Source organism: Dryobates pubescens, chromosome 4 (assembly GCF_014839835.1).
Source record: "Dryobates pubescens isolate bDryPub1 chromosome 4, bDryPub1.pri, whole genome shotgun sequence".
NCBI lineage: Eukaryota > Metazoa > Chordata > Aves > Piciformes > Picidae > Dryobates > Dryobates pubescens.
The window spans coordinates 17,052,101-17,066,983 of record NC_071615.1 but is presented as its reverse complement, the minus strand read 5'-3'; the positions used below and the strand labels follow the sequence as shown (position 1 = coordinate 17,066,983).

Sequence of the window (14,883 nt, the reverse complement as noted above, 5' to 3'; positions counted from 1 at the left end):
ATGGGTGCCTAAAGCAGTGCCTAATGCTGGGCCCAAGCTCTTTTGCCACCTTCCCTGGGTGCAGCTGGCCTGTGCTATCTTGTGAAGGGCACTGCCCTCTGGCCTCCAGTAGCCCCAAGGCAGTAGTGATGGACCCCTGAATGCTCCATGGCCCCAGCAGCCCCAAGGTGGTGGAGATGGGTCCTGGCATGGTGCCAACAGCCCTGAGGCATTGGGGCTGGACCTTGGCATGGACTCAATAGCCCCGAGGCAGCATGCCCATGGCACCAGCAGCCCTCAAGTGGTGGTAGCAGCCCCAAGCTGTGGCTAGGGCCAGGGCAAGCAGCAGCAGAGGGTCCAGCACAGTCTGGAGATGGTGGCCCCAAAACCTGCTGGGGTGCCCCATGGGACACCCATCCCACATCCGGGAGTGCTGTGCCAGGATCTCTGCCCGCTGGGCACACCTTAACCTGCCTGCACCTGATCTGCCTGCAACGTTCTGCCACCTTCTTCCTGGTATACCAGCCTGTGGTGCCACCTTCTTCCCAATGACATGTCTGAAAACCCCCCAGCTCTGGTGGCACTGGGTGACAGCCACCCCCCCCTCGTTTGGTGTGCCCCCAAGTAAAGGGATTCACCAGCAGCCCCCAAAGGGTGAAGCAGGAGGCCCAGGGCTCCTGCCAGCAGGACCAAATCCAGCTGGGCTTCCACTAGGGTGGCAGCAGTGGTGACAAGGACCTGGTGGTGCCAGTGAATAGGACACAGCAGATTCTCAGCCTCTCCACCAGCAGCCACATTCCTCTGGAACCCGTTTGGCCAGGTGCTGTGCTGGTGCCAGGGCAAATGCATCTGGGTTGGCTCCTCCTGGTCATGCCCTGCTTCACTCTGGCACAAGTCAACAAGGGGAGAGAGGCTTTGCTGCCCACCCAGTACCCCCTCTGCTGCTGCTGGTGCCTCCCCAGTGCTGCCACTGCCCACCCAGTGCTGCCACTGCCCACCCCAGTGCCGCCAGTGCCCACCCCAGTGCCACCAGTGCTCACCCCAGTGCTACCAATGCCCATCCCAGTGCTGCCACTGCCCACCCCAGTGCTACCAGTGCTTCCCATTTGCCCACCCCCAAGACCCTCCCTGTGCCACTGAGGAGGATTCCACAGAAAGCCGGGGGTGGGGGGAAGAAGGAGGAGGCAGAAGCAAGTGAAAAATGACCCAATTTAATCCCAAATTTCACCCAGCTCCAGGGTTTTGGGAGCACCCTGGTCCCCCCCAGCTGCCCCCCTAAGCCCCGTGGCCAGAAGCACCCCTGGGAGCGTGGGGAGAAGGAGCTCTCCAAGGCATGCAGCCTCTTCCTCAGCTCCACCGGCAGCCCCACTCTGGCAGCCAGCTGCATCCCACCGCCCCTCGCCCCAGCAGGGCCACCCGGGAGCCTTAGGTAGGTGTCCTGATGAAGACCATCCTGGTGGAGTAGACCAGGTCCACCGAGTAGGCGATGAGGTTGAAGATGGTGAGGAAGGTGACCCCCAGGCGCTTGTTCCACAGGCAGTCCTTGCCGCAGGGGTCGGGGCGCTGGCTGTCCTTGAAGCTGTAGAGGGGCCAGAGGATGGTGGCTGTGAGGTACATCAGGAAGGCCAGGCCGTTGTAGCCCACCAGGATCTTCTCCAGCGGGCAGGGCATGTAGCTGAGGCAGCGGCCAATGGTGAAGATGATGATGAGGAGGGTGACGATGAAGCAGATGGAGTAGACAGCCACGCACCACTGCAGGCCGGCGGTGGAGCTGTAGCCATCCAGCAGGGAGAAGATAAGGCAGGCCACGTAGGCTTCAAAGACCTTGAGCAGCCCGGGCACGGTGGAGAGGAAGCTGCTGATGTCCCCCGGCCGGGCACGGCTGAGCCCCACCTCGAGGGCGTAGGCCAGGAAGCAGAGGCAGGAGGCGGCGGTGGCCACGGCCTGCCGGGCGCAGACGCTGCCCCTGCAGGGGCCGCTGATGAAGGTGGAGGGGAAGACCACCGAGGTGGTGAAGACCATCAGGGCTGCCAGCATGGAGAAGGCGGAGGTGAGGTCGTCCCAGGAGAGCGGCAGCAGGGAGCAGAGCTCCAGCAGCTCCGCCAGCAGCACCAGCAGCGTCCCGGCGAAGCAGAGGCACCAGCTGAACATGCACCACGTCCCGTAGGGGTCCCCGAAGCTCCCCGTGGAGGCCACCAGGCTGAAGGCGACGCAGGACAGCAGCACGGCCAGGAGCCGGGCGATGCCCAGCCAGGAGGTGAGGGCACGGAGGTTCAGCGTGGGCACCGCCATGGCCCGGCTCTGCCGCCCGCGCCGTGCCGCACAACGGGTGCTGCCCGCGGCTGCCCTTATCTGCGGCGCTGGCACCCAGGGGTGGGGCACGGGGCAGGGAGCAGCCGGCCCCCTGAGCCGCCCGTGCCGAGGACCCCCGGCTCCGCCACCGCTGCCAGCACCACTGCCAGCAGGCACGGGTCGCTGGGGGGCTGCTGGGGCCGGCAGTGGCGGTGGCAGTGGCACGGGCGGGTGGATCATTAACGTGGGGCGGGGCGGAGGGTGCTGCTGGTGACGCTGAGCCCTGCCGTGGGGCCAGAGGGGGCTGGGAGCTACCACGTGCCACCATCCTGGCAGCGTGCCCTGGCCCTGCCCGTGGAAGGTGGCACAAAGGGGAGCTTTTGAGCACCCCCGGAGTACCTGGGGGGGGGGGCTGCCCTGACTTCCCCAGCCCCACACAGTGCCAGGGCTGGCAGCCAGCAGGCAGCACCCATGGGTCCACCCGAGGGGTTTTGGGGGCTGCACCCACTGCTGGGTGCTCCTGGCAGGGGCATGCCACGGTGGGAAGTGGCTGGGTGTACCCTCCCCACACCCTTATGGGTGGCACCTCCGGCACCTCCACACCTCTCCTGGCACCTTCACTACTGATAAGGGGCTCAAAGTCCAGCTGTGCCAGCTGCTGTCACCAGGCAGGGCAGGTGGGGTGACCACAGGGAGGGGACCTGCACTCTGCCCGCCCTGGCCACCCATGGCACCAGCAGCACCCACCACCACCGGCACCAGGCTCCCTGGCAGCACCAGGCTCCCTGGCAGCACCAGGCTGGGGATGTCTCACCCCATGGCCCCAGTGACCAGAGCAACCAGGAGGGTGGTGGCAGGTCAGAAGCAAGGGATCCAGCAGAGGAGGAGGAGGATGGTGAAGGCTGAAGGCTCCAAGCTGACCTTTAATGCAGTGCAAGGTCCGAGGGGTCTGTGCAGAGCTTGGGGAGGAGGGACCAGGGGGACCCAACCCAGGGCAACTCTTGGGGGGACTCCTCAGCCCAAACTGGCATTGGGCTCCTCACCCAGGCAGGGTCCGGGCACAGCCACGGGGCTCCGGCGGCGGCTCCGGGGTGGCCGTGGCGGCTCAGAGGGCACTGCCAGGCTCGCCCTTGGCGGGCAGCCCGTTGAGGGGGCTCAGTGCCAGGCGGCTGCTCTCGCTGAGCCGCCGGACGCGGTAGCTCTCGTAGTGGACGTTGTGGGTGATGTCCTTCAGGTCCTGCAGGTGTGACCTGCCAGGGAGGAAGGGCATCAAGTCACTACCTTCCTGTCCCTGGCACTGCCCCCGCTAGGGAGCTGCCCCCCCAGCCTGTGCCCTGCTCACCGGATCAGCAGGTCCCTCAGCAGGGGGAACTCGCAGTGCGCAGGGTTCTCCACTGCAAGACAAAGACCGGCGGGCACTGGGCAGGCACAGGGTGCCCAGGGAGCACACCCCGGGGAGCACCAGAGCAATGTGGCTCCATGCCAGCACCGCTCCCCCCAGCGCCCACCCAGGCAGGGATGCACCCGTGGGTGCCCTTCCCCACACCCTCACCAGGTGCCCTGTAGCTGGGGAGGGTTGGGGGTTCCAGGGGCTCCTCTCACCTTCAATGATTCCCCACTTGGTCTTGCGGCCCAGCACCCTCTTGCCATTCACCTGGTGCTCCTGGTCCGCCCCCACCACAGCGAAGGGGATCTTCTCCTGTGGGTGCAGAGGAACGTGCTCACCTAGGGCTGCTGCTGGGCACCCCCTTAGGGCCCTCTCTCCCCTGCCATGGTCCTCAGCGGGTGGCACGCCCAGCGCCAGCACCCTGGTGCCCACCCGGATCCTGTCGTTGAGCGCCCGGTCCTCCGGGTCCTGGTCGAAGTCCTGCTGCGGGTACAGGCTGATGGCGTGGGCCTTCAGGTCCTCCTGGATCTGCGGGAGGTGGGGCTTGAGCCGGGCTCGGGGGGCACGGGGGGCGCCCCGGGAGCCCCTCGGGGACTCGCCCTCACCCGCTGCTTGAACTCTGCTCGCTCCTCCAGGGTGAGGGTGTCTGCCTTGGCGATCACTGGCACCACGTTGACGATCTTGCTGAGCCGCCGCATGAACTCCAGGTCCAGCGGGCGCAGCCTGCCGGGGACCGCCACCACCCCCCCGTGGTCACCCTGCCAGCCTTCACCCTCAGGTGGCCTCACCAACCATCCCCCTCAGGTGGTCCCACCACCCACCCCTGCCAGGCTGACCACACCACCCCGGCCTTGGGGTGACTCACGCCACCAGCATCTCAGGGCGATACCAACCCCCTGGGGTGACCTGTGCCACCATCAAGGGGTAGTGACCCCCACCCCCATGGCTTCAAGGCAACCTACACCACCACCATCCCAAGATAATGCCCCCAGCACCCCAGGATAACCCCCACTTCCATCACCATAGTAAAACCTGCACCACTAACACCCCAGGGTGACCCTACCACCACCACCTCAGGGTGACCACACCACTGTCACTGTGGGGTGACCCACCCCACCATCACCACGGAGAGACATCCTGCACCAATGCCACCCGTCACCTCAAGGTGACCCCATCATCACCAGGGTGACAGAACTGCTCCAAGGTGACCTCACCACCATCCCCCCCGGGGTGACCCACACCACCAAGCAAGGAGCACCCCCGGGTGCTGTGGGTGGGGACTCACCAGTGACCCGTGGGGGGCACAAAGTAGACACATCCATGGACCCTGGTGTCAGGGATCTTCCTCTTGCGGGTGATGAGGACCTCCTCGCGCAGGTACCTCTCGTACTGCTCGTTGATGTATTTGATGATGGGATCCCAGCTGAGGAAGAGGAGTTGGGGGCCGTCAGCTGAGCTCAACCCCCACCCCCCGGGGCCGGGCTGCTGCACCTCCTCACTCTCCTACCAGTTCTCGTTGTTGATCTGGTCCCCGAAGCCCGGGGTGTCCGTCACCGTCAGCTTCATCTTCACACCCTTCTCCTCGATGACTGGGAGGCAGGGATGGGGCTCAGCGGGGACCAAGCCCCCGCAGCCTCAGGCCTGCCCCGGCCGCCGCAGGGCCGGCGGGACGGGAGCTTACCGTGGGTGATGGAGTGCAGCTGCACCGTCTTGGGGATCCTCTCGTCCTGGCCGGGCTGCAAGGCCTTGCGGCTCACCTTGGACTTGAAGAGGGTGTTCACCATCGTCGACTTCCCCAGCCCGCTCTGCCCTGTGGGCACAGCGCCAGCTCCGCTCGGTGCCCCCACGCCACCAAGGGATTCCTTTGGCAGCACCCCAGAGACTGGGCTGGCTCCGGTCTGCCCCCACAGTGAACTCATGCCCCCAGGGTGACAACAGCCCAGTGCCCACCTGGGAGCATCCCAGTGGCTGAATAGCTCCACTTTGTACCCCCCCAGTAAATGTGCACCTCTCAATATCCACCTGGGAGCATCCCAGTGGCTGAATAGCTCCACTTTGTCATCCCCCCCCCAGTAAATGTGCACCTCTCAATGTCCACCTGGGAGCATCCCAGTGGCTGAATAGCTCCACTTTGTCATCCCCCCCCCAGTAAATGTGCACCTCTCAATATCCACCTGGGAGCATCCCAGTGGCTGAATAGCTCCACTTTGTCCCACTGGGTAATTCCCTCAGGGCAATAACACCATCTGGGAGCATCCATCTGGGAGCATCCCAGAGGCTGGGGGAGCTCCAGTTTATCCCCCTGATGAATTTACTCCTGGGTATCCACTCAGGAGCATCCCAGAGGCTGGGGGAGCTCCAATTTGTTCCCTCTAATGAATTCTTCCAAGGGGATTACAGCTCATATCCATGTGGAGCATCCCAGAGCCTGGGATAGCTTCACTTTGTCCCCTCAGATTCATTCCCCCAAGGGGACTGCAGCTCAGTTCCCATCTGGAGCACCCCAGAGGCCAGGATAGCTCAACTCTATTCCCCAGTACATTTATTCCCCAGGCTGATGCCCCCGTGGTGCCCACCTGGCAGCACCCCAACATGTGTGATGAGCTCCTCCATCATCACCATCACCAGGTGCTGGGGTTCAGGATGCTGCTCCCCAACTCATCCTGCTTAAATCCCTCAGGCTCCCTTCAAACCACCATTTGCCCTGGCACACGGGCACGAGAGCCAGGGCTGCCCCCTGCCTGGCAGCAGAGCCCGTGCCCAGTGCTCACCCACGACCATGATGTTGAACTCGAAGCCCATCTTCATGGTTTTGACTTTCATCTGGTCGAGCACAGCTTCAATGCCCACGTAACCGAAGAGCTGGCATCCCGCCGGGCCGGGCCCCGTGCTGAGGGGCAGCTCCTCCTCCTCCTCCTGCTCGGCCACGGCTGGCGGCTCCATGCTGTGCTCCTCGTGCTCCAGGCTGCTCCCTGCATGGTGGGGTGGAGATGGGTGAGCCTGGACCCTCCCCCCAGTGCCCACTCCTCTGCCAGCACTGTTGCCCCAGCAGCAGCCGTCCCGGCGGGCACTCAGCCCCAGTGACATTCCTGGCAGCCGGTGAGGCTTGGCATGGCAACGGGGCATGCCATTCCCCTGGCACCCCACAAGCAGAGGGGGGATGAGAAGGTGCCATAGTGGTGGCCGTGCCACCGGCTAGCGCTGCCCACCCTCTGCAATGCCACCGGTTGCCCTGCAAGGTGCTTGTACTGGGCACCACAGCCACTGCCAGCACCCTTCGCCCAGCTGCCACCCACACCAAGACCACCTCCCGCAGCACCCAGGCGTGGGGCAGGATGTGCCACCCTGCTTCATAACCGGGCACCAGCCCCTGCGAGGGGCACCCCCCTGTGGCCTGGGTAGGGGCAGGCCCCCCCCAGCCCCCGGGGACACGCAGGGTTTGTCTGGGGACTGTGCCCGCAGCGCGCCCCTGCTCGGGGGCCAGCAGAGCCCTGTGCCCGCCCCAGCCTTTTGTGCGCAGCTCAGGGGGCCCCTGAGCTCTTTCTTCCTCCTCCTCCTGCCCACCACCGCCATTGTTCATCTCCTACCTCAGCGATGCCCGCGCTCAGCACCCGGCTCCAGCCGGGGGTGGTGCCCCGAGCCCCACCAGCATCCCCGTCCCCATCAGCGCTGGTGCCCGGCTGCCTCTCCTCCTGCCAGCCCCCGGCTGGCACCAGTCCCGGCTCCAGCGAGGCTGCCGCTCCCACGCATGACCAGCATGGCAATGGCCCTGCCCCCCGTGCAGCCCCCTCCCCACCACAGCGCGAACCCTGCGACAAGCTTGACACATGCCCGCTGGGGTGGGGAAGGCGCCCGCCTGGCTATGCCCACCCAGCACATGGCACTGCTCAACGTCCAGCCAGGCTGACGTGGACAGAGATCACATCCCAGGGCTGCCCTCCCGCCCCATAGCAGCCCCCGCCCCCATGGGTGGCTGTGGTGGCACCAAAGAGGAGCAGGAGTGCCTGGCTGTGGGCACCAACCCGGCTGGCACTCACCGGTTCCTTGGCACTGGAGGTCACCTGGCACCATGCCCCCCTCAAGCAACACCCACGGGTGGCATGGGCACGGCAGGGTGAGGTGAGGGGTGCTGGCCCTGCCATGCACCCCACTGCCGCAGTGCCCCACGGCGCCTGCGTGCCCCACGCCGCAGCCTCCCCACCTGCCACATATGTGCCAGCCTGTTCCCGGCGTTGGCGAGGCGTGAGCAGCAGCTTGCTGGTGGCTGGGGAGCTGAGCCACCCTGCCATGTGCCATGTGCCACGCAGCCTGGGCACAAGGGACGTGTGGGCACGGTCCAGCCCGGGCCAGCCCTGGGGTACCAGGAGATGATGGAGCGGAACGTGCCCACCAGCATGGCAACAGCACCCTGGGTAGGGGCACCCAGCACCCTGTGCCCACTGGTGGTGATGGTGGGATGCCCAGAGAGAGGGTGGGGGTGGGGACAGCAGAGCTGTGTGTGCCAGCTACCCTCACATCCTCCAGGCAGGGTGTCCCTCGGAAGTGGTGAACCAGCTGGGCACTTCCTGGTGACAGCTGTGACACAGGAATGACCAGGGGCACACAGGGTGCCCGCCCTTGTGGGGACCCACCCACTCTGCAGGCAGATGGGGAGGTGGGATCCCCTCGATGCCCACCTGCCCATGCCAGTGCCCCTGGACACTGCTGCTGCCCCTGCCCCAGTCTCTGCCAGCACCAGTGGCTGGCTGCCAGGATGGATCCAAAGCCAAGTGATGGAGCTGCTGCCACCCAGGGTGCCAACCCCCACGGCAGCAGGGTGTGGTGCTTGCACCCCCCCCCTCACCCCACCCCCCCAGCTCCCTGGGGTGCATCACCTGCACAGGGGCTCAGCCATCACCCACGACCTCCTACCACGCCATGCTGTGCCATGCTGTGCCAGCGGTGCTGCCAAGCAGACACAAACAGCTGGAGGGGTGATGGGTGGAGCCATGGGGGGTGTGCCAGCCCTGGGTGCTTCACCCACACCCGCGGGGCCAGAATCGCTCCCCAGTGCCCCTGCCCTCGCTGCTGAAAGCCAATGGCAGGGGCTGGCGGCAGGGCAGCCACCTGGGAGCTCTCGGGCATCCCCGTGGCACCTCCAGGGCTGATGGCTCCTGCAGCCAGACCTGTTCCGGGCCGGCAGAGATGCTGCTGCTTGCCAGGCAGGGCCCAGCAGTCCATCGGCTCCTCCTGGCTTTAATTACTGCTGCAGGACTAATTGGCTTCTCCCTGGGGACGCCTGCAATCAGGCTGCTGGCAGGGAGGGTGCTGGGAGAGGGTGGTCTGGGACAGAGTGCCCAGCCTGGCTGCCGAGCTGGGCATCGGAAGGGGTGACCCCGAGTCAGGTGGGCACGACGGAGCTGAGCCCTCTGGCCAAGGGATGGAGCAGCTGGGGGATGCAGAGGGAGAGGCTTTCATGGTGGCAGTGAGGAGCTCACCACAGCTCCATCCACCCTGACCCAGAAACGCCAGCGCCCCTCCTGGCACCCAGTGCCACCCACGGGGACAATGGTGGGTCCCACCCCTGGCCAGACCCAGTGCCACCCTGCCCAGCTGGCTGTGGTGCAGGCAGGAGCCACAGCTTGGGGCTGGGGGATGAGGAGTGCTGGTGCTGAGCAGAAGCAGAAGCGAGCCGCTGGGTGAAACCCTGTGCCTGCCCGCAGGGTACCGAGAGGTCACCCCCTGCCCTGGTGGCAGCACCCCCTGCCCACCCCCTGCCCTGCCCGCTGCCCCTGGCCATCCCTACCTGGGTGAGCGGCTGGAGCCGGGGCTGCTGTCGCCGAGTGCTGGTCACCAGGGCCAAATGGCTCCTGGGGTGCAAGGGCAGGGAGGGTGGCTGCAGCCCACGGCTCCTCCTCTGCTCCTCCTCCTCCTCCTTGCCCGGGGCCCTGCGTGGGCGACCCAGGCGTGGAAGTGAAAGGCAGAGTGGAAGTGAGAGGCGGCGGCTGAGGGCTGGCTTGGTGCTTCCTCCCACGGGGCATGGGATGGCCACCCACGGGTGTCACTGGCTGGGGGCCAGGGTGGCCTCCCGGGGGAGGAAATGGCACATCCCCACCTCTTCCTGGCAGAGATCACTGTGCCCGAGCAGTGTCTGCCAGTCCCGTGCCATCTGCAGAGCAGCCGGTGCCCACAGGCTGCCCGCTGCTCGTGCCTCACTCTGGTTCAGCTGCCCTGCCAGCAGCCCAGCCTGCCCCTGGTCACCATGCCCATGTCCCTGGCACCTTGGCTACACCCCGAGCACCATTCCCCACGGACCCCAGCACCCTGGCACTGTGCCTGTGTCCCCAGCACCCCAATTTGGCCCTGAGCACTGTCCCCATGATCCAAATTTGGCCCTGAGCACTGACTTCATGTCCCCATCACCCTGGCTCACCCCAACCACTGTCCCCATGTCCCCATGACCCAAATTTGGCCCTGAGCACTGACTTCATGTCCCCATCACCCTGGCTCACCTCAACCACTGTTCCCACGTCCCAACCACTCCAGCTCAGCCCCAGGCACTGTCCCCGTGTCCCCCAGCACCCCAGGGTCAGCAGGGCGGGCAGGCCAGCTGGGCAGCAGTCCGGGGGCATTGCTGGGGCATGATTCACCCCAGCTGGATGGATGCCTGCCCAGCGTCAGCACTTAGCGCCCGGCGCCGCGGCTGCGGGGACAGGCAGCCAGGAGCCCCGAGCGCCCAAACAGGGAGCACCGGCAGCGGCGGCCGGCTCCCGGGCCCCCAGCGCCCTGCAGCCTGCCCGGAGCGGCAGACGCTGGGAATTCCCCACCCGCCGCCTGGGGATGGGCATGGGCTTGGCGGTGCCCGCACCGACAGAGTGGGAGCCGAGGGCACCGCCGTGCCCCGCGTCGCTCCCCCAGGAGCAAGGCGCACGCCCGAGCGCACCTTGGCACCCTGCCACCTCCTGTGTCCCCCGGGGGCAGGGAGGCACAGCACCGTCCCCGTGCCAGGGCAAGGAGGGCTGGGGGCGGGGGGAGCAACCCCTGGACGCGGGACAAGATCGCGGCGATAGGCGGCACGCGCGGGGCCCCGGCGCCTGGCACGGCCCCGGGGGGGCACACGGGGCCCGACCTGCCCGTGCCCGCGGAAAGACTGCGGAGCTGGGGCGGCGCGGGAAGCTCGCCAGGCGCCCCGGGGCCGGCTGGGCCGGGAGTGCTGCCAGCACCGCGCTCAGCACCGTGCCGCACAGGCCCCCTGCCACGCGCCACGCTGTGCCGGGTGGCGCCCGGCGCCCCCCGCGCCCCGCAGTGGGGAGCAGTGAGCTGGTGGGGCTCACGCTGTGCCCAGCGCCATTGTCACCCTGCACCAACGGTCACCTTGGCATTGACAGTGCCAGGGTGGCTGGAGGTAACAGGGGCCGCTGTGGGGGGGTGTGTGGCAACGCTGTGCCCAGCAAGGAGGTCCTGCAGCGTGGGGGGAGGGGCTCGGAGCGAGTCCTACCGTGCTCTGGTGTCACTGCAGCCCAGTCGCCATCCACAGCCTCGCTGGGAGACGCTGCCACCGTGCAGGGTCCTTGTGGCCCCACCAGCCTGGCGCTCGGGGAGTTCATCCCAGCTCCACGGGGCATTGTCAGGGTCCCCAGGGCTGGCACCAGCACCAGCCCCCCGAGGAAGGCAGGCTGGGAGCTCACTTGCACTGTCTGTGGCTGGGACACCAGCTTGAAGGGGGCTGCTTGGGGGGCTGGCGGCAGCCCCTCAGCCCTGCCTGCAGAAGGGGCAGCGGGGCCCAGGGCTGCCTCCCCCAGGCCCCGGGGCATTGGTGGGGGCCGGTGAGCCAGGCTGGGGCTGGCACTAAGGCTGACATCGAGGCTGACCCTCAGCTGCGGTTGGGGGAGCATTTGGGGGGCTGTGTCCCACCCCCGTGGCCCCTCGGTGGGCCTGGGCAGCCCTGGGGCGGCCTCGGTGCCATCGTATGGGGAGGAGGAGGAGGAGGAGGAGGAGGAGGAGGAGGAAGGCTGGCGGGTTCGAGGGAGGGTCACAGGGCTCTGGGTGCCCCAGGGCGGGGGCTGCGGTGGGGATGTGCCCATGCCCGGCTCCTCAGCGATGTGCAGGTCCAGCACGGGCACGGCGCCGGGGCCAGCCCCACAGAGGGCACTCTCCAGCTCCACCGGGCAGACGCTGCCATGGGGCGGGACCCGCGCCAGGCCCGGGCTGGCGGCCGGCAGCAGCGGGGGCCCGGCGGGCGCCGGGCTCTCCAGGCTGGAGGATGAGCTGCGGAGGCTCTCGCCGTCGCTGCCCGGCCCCGCCGCGGAGCCCTGGCGAGACGGGAAGGAGGCGACGCGGGCGACGGCGCTGCCGGCGGTGCCCTTGGCTCGGCTGAGGGAGAGGCTGCGCGGCGTGGGGCTGGGGCTGGCGGCAGTGCCCGCGCGTGGCAGGTGGCCAAGCTGCAGGGACAGGTGGCTCTCGGTGGTGCCCAGGGGGGACGCCGGTGCGGATCCGGGCACCTCACTGCCATCCTCTGCCTCAAAGGACTTCTTGAGCGCTGGGGACAGAGACAGACAGATGGTGGCATGAGAGCGGCATCCGAGGCACCCCTGGCCAGGCACCTGCTGGGCGCTGCCCCTTCCCCAGCTGACCTCATGGTGAGCCCTGGGCACAGCCCCAGCTGTGCCACGCCGGTACTCAAGGTGCCCCCCTCACCAGAGGGCTGCCTGCGATGCCACCCTGCATGGGAACGCAGCGGAGCGCCAGCGGCTCGGGGCACTGCTGCTTTGTTTCGCCCTCACTCTCCTCGCCGCGGCTGTGCCCGGCGGTGCCGCTGCACAGTGCCCGCTTTATTCCCCCTGTAAGGGATCCGGCCCCGAGTAACCAGATCCCCCCAGCCCACCCCTCTCCCCCTGCTCCATCCCTGCTGGGAAGGCTTCCTGCCCCCTTGCGTGGTGTTAACCCTGAAGCCTACTGACGGGGAGGCAGCCCGGGTCTGACAGGCCCTGCAGGGGGCTGGTGGCACTGCCAACCTGCCCCCACAGAAGGACACCCCCCCAGCACCCTTCTCTGGGCATCCCTGCAAGCCTCTTGCCGTGCTCTGCCAGCTCTGCCAAAGGGGCACCGTGTGGTGCCCACCGTTGGCTCCCCAGCCCCTGAGGAGAGCGCAGGGGGTCCATGCCCCACCCCCCAGGCAGCCTTCCTTGCTCCACTGCCAGGCAGTGGGTGGCTGCCTCCAGCAGGTAGCTAGAGAGGGGCTGCCCACGCTGCGCCCCTTCATCCCTGCTGTGCCAGCACATGTGCCAGCCTGCCCTGGCATGGCACCCACTGGCATGAAGCTGCCTTCACCCTCCTCTTCCTCAGCCCCAAGGCTGCTGCCTGGGCTCAGCCGCAGTGCTGGGGGCAGCGGGGGGTGGGGGTCATGCCCTGTGCCCTCCCCAGCTCAGCTCTGTGCCCGGGGCTGGGCAGGGGTCAGGGGTCGGGGGGGGAGGGGGTGCTGCTAATCACAGCTCTGCCCGGGGCAGGTATTTCTGTGGCCGGGTGGGGGCCAAGAGGTCATGGGCGTGGGGGGCGTGGGGCTGCTGTCCCCCCCCACCATCCATCTCACTGCTGCAGGCCAAAATGCCTCTTTTCACCCCAAACCTGCCCCCGGCTCCAGCCTCACCCAGACTCCAGATCTGTCCGGGGGTGGGGAGGGGGTGCAGGGCAAAAGGGAGTCTGAGGGGGGGGTCAGAGGAGTTGGGGAGGGGGGGATGGGGGTGTGGAGGTGTGGTGAGGAGTTTGGGGGGAGTGTGGGAGAGGATGTGAGGAGGGCAGGGGGTGGGGGAGGGCAGGGGTTGAGGGGGTGGCAGGGGTCGGGGGCTTGGCAGGGGGTTTAGAGGAGTCGGGGGGTGTATAGGAGGGTAATTGGGGAGGTGGCAGAGGGCGGGGGGGGCTTGCAGGGAGTAGGAGGGTGGCAGGGAATTTGGAAGGGGGGGGATGGGAGGGATGGGAGAGATGTAGGGTGTGTGTGTGGGGAGATGGTAAGGATGGAGGGGGGTCCATGGGGTGGGGGCAGCCCGGCAGCGGCGGGGTTAAGGTGCCCGGGGTAGATGCACGCATTCCTCCCCGGCGAGGGCAGCAGCAGCCCCGGGGTCGGGTTTCGCCACCCCCCACCCCCCGCCCCACCTCAACCCCTCCCGGCCCCTGCCCAGCCCCGGTCCCTCCCGCCCCAGCCTCCAGGAAGCGGCTGCGGCTCATCGCGGTCGGGAGAAGCTCAGCCCCGGACGGGCGGGAGCCCCCCCGCAGCCCAACACCCCCCGGCCAGCCTTGGGGGGAGCGGGGGGGCACGGCTGCAGCATGCAGCGCGCACACGGGGGCTGCACACGCAGCCCCCACCCCCACTGGAGCACTTTGAACCCCCCAAGCCCTCCTACCCCCCCCCCGGTCACACCCCACCCTGAGGCACCCACACCGCTCCTCATCGGCGCAACTCGTCCTGGGGGGGGGGGGCACCCCACGATGCGCAGCCCCCGAAGTGTGGGGGAAACGACCACCCAATATGCTTAGTGGGGTGAGGGGTAGCGCAGCCCCTCCAAGATGCCCACTTCGGGGGGGAGGTCATCGCCATGTTCCCTCGGCGGTAATCCCACCCGCCCCCCCCCCAGGACGAAATCCTACCTCCAGGTGGGGGAGTAGCGCAGCCCCCCACGAACCTGGGCCCTTTTGGGAGGCATCCCGCACCCGCTCACCCCTCCTTTCTCCCCTCCCCCCCCATCCTCAGGACGCTCAGTCCCAGCATCATCCTCCCCCCAACTCCCCTGCCCAGCCCCGAGCTGGGGGCGCATCCCTCTGGGGGGTGCATAACTCCCCCCAGTTACCCAGACCTGAGGGTGTGGAGCGCAGTCCCCTACGATGCTGAGCCCCGGAGGTGGGGGGGGGGGGACGGGACGGGGGCGGTATGTCAGCCCCCCCTCCCCCCCCCCCAGCTGCAGCAGCAACCCCCCCCCCGATACCCAGCCATGAGGGGAGGTCGAAGCCCCCCCCGCCGGTTACCCAGCCCACGGGGCTTGGAGCCGAGCCCCCCGCCGATGGGAAGTGATCCCAACCCCCAGTCTCCAGCCCCGAGCGGGGGTCGCAGCCCCCGGGGCCGGGGGACTCAGCCCTGCTCGGGGGTGGGAGGCGGGGGAGTTCCCGCGGCCGCGGGCGCACCTTCGAAGTCGGAGAGGATCCCATCCAAGTGCTCCTTGACCGAGAGCCGAGCCATGCCGGGCGGGGAGGGCTGC

General features: G+C 67.8%; 2 protein-coding genes across 3 annotated transcripts; both read right to left on the bottom strand.

Annotated features, from left to right (window-relative positions):
- Positions 1 to 1,190: 1,190 nt before the first annotated feature.
- Positions 1,191 to 2,435, bottom strand: MYADM (myeloid associated differentiation marker). Its single transcript, XM_054180697.1, has one exon. The coding sequence runs from the start codon at positions 2,269 to 2,271 to the stop codon at positions 1,405 to 1,407; it is 867 nt and encodes a 288-aa protein (XP_054036672.1). The 5' UTR covers positions 2,272 to 2,435; the 3' UTR covers positions 1,191 to 1,404.
- Positions 2,436 to 3,050: 615 nt separating this feature from the next.
- On the bottom strand, positions 3,051 to 7,808 carry LOC104298679 (septin-12). 2 transcript variants are annotated; one of them, XM_054180695.1, is made up of 10 exons: positions 7,696 to 7,808; positions 6,430 to 6,630; positions 5,340 to 5,468; positions 5,166 to 5,247; positions 4,944 to 5,081; positions 4,264 to 4,381; positions 4,091 to 4,186; positions 3,874 to 3,970; positions 3,614 to 3,665; positions 3,051 to 3,521 (listed from the first exon to the last, which is right to left on the bottom strand). In XM_054180695.1, exons 1-10 carry the CDS (start codon positions 7,727 to 7,729, stop codon positions 3,377 to 3,379), a joined length of 1,092 nt encoding a protein of 363 aa, XP_054036670.1. In that variant the 5' UTR covers positions 7,730 to 7,808; the 3' UTR covers positions 3,051 to 3,376. The 2 variants fall into 2 exon arrangements, with proteins under 2 accessions (XP_054036670.1, XP_054036671.1); XM_054180696.1 differs by lacking the exon at positions 7,696 to 7,808 and adding an exon at positions 7,246 to 7,302.
- Between the last annotated feature and the right edge of the window lie 7,075 nt (positions 7,809 to 14,883).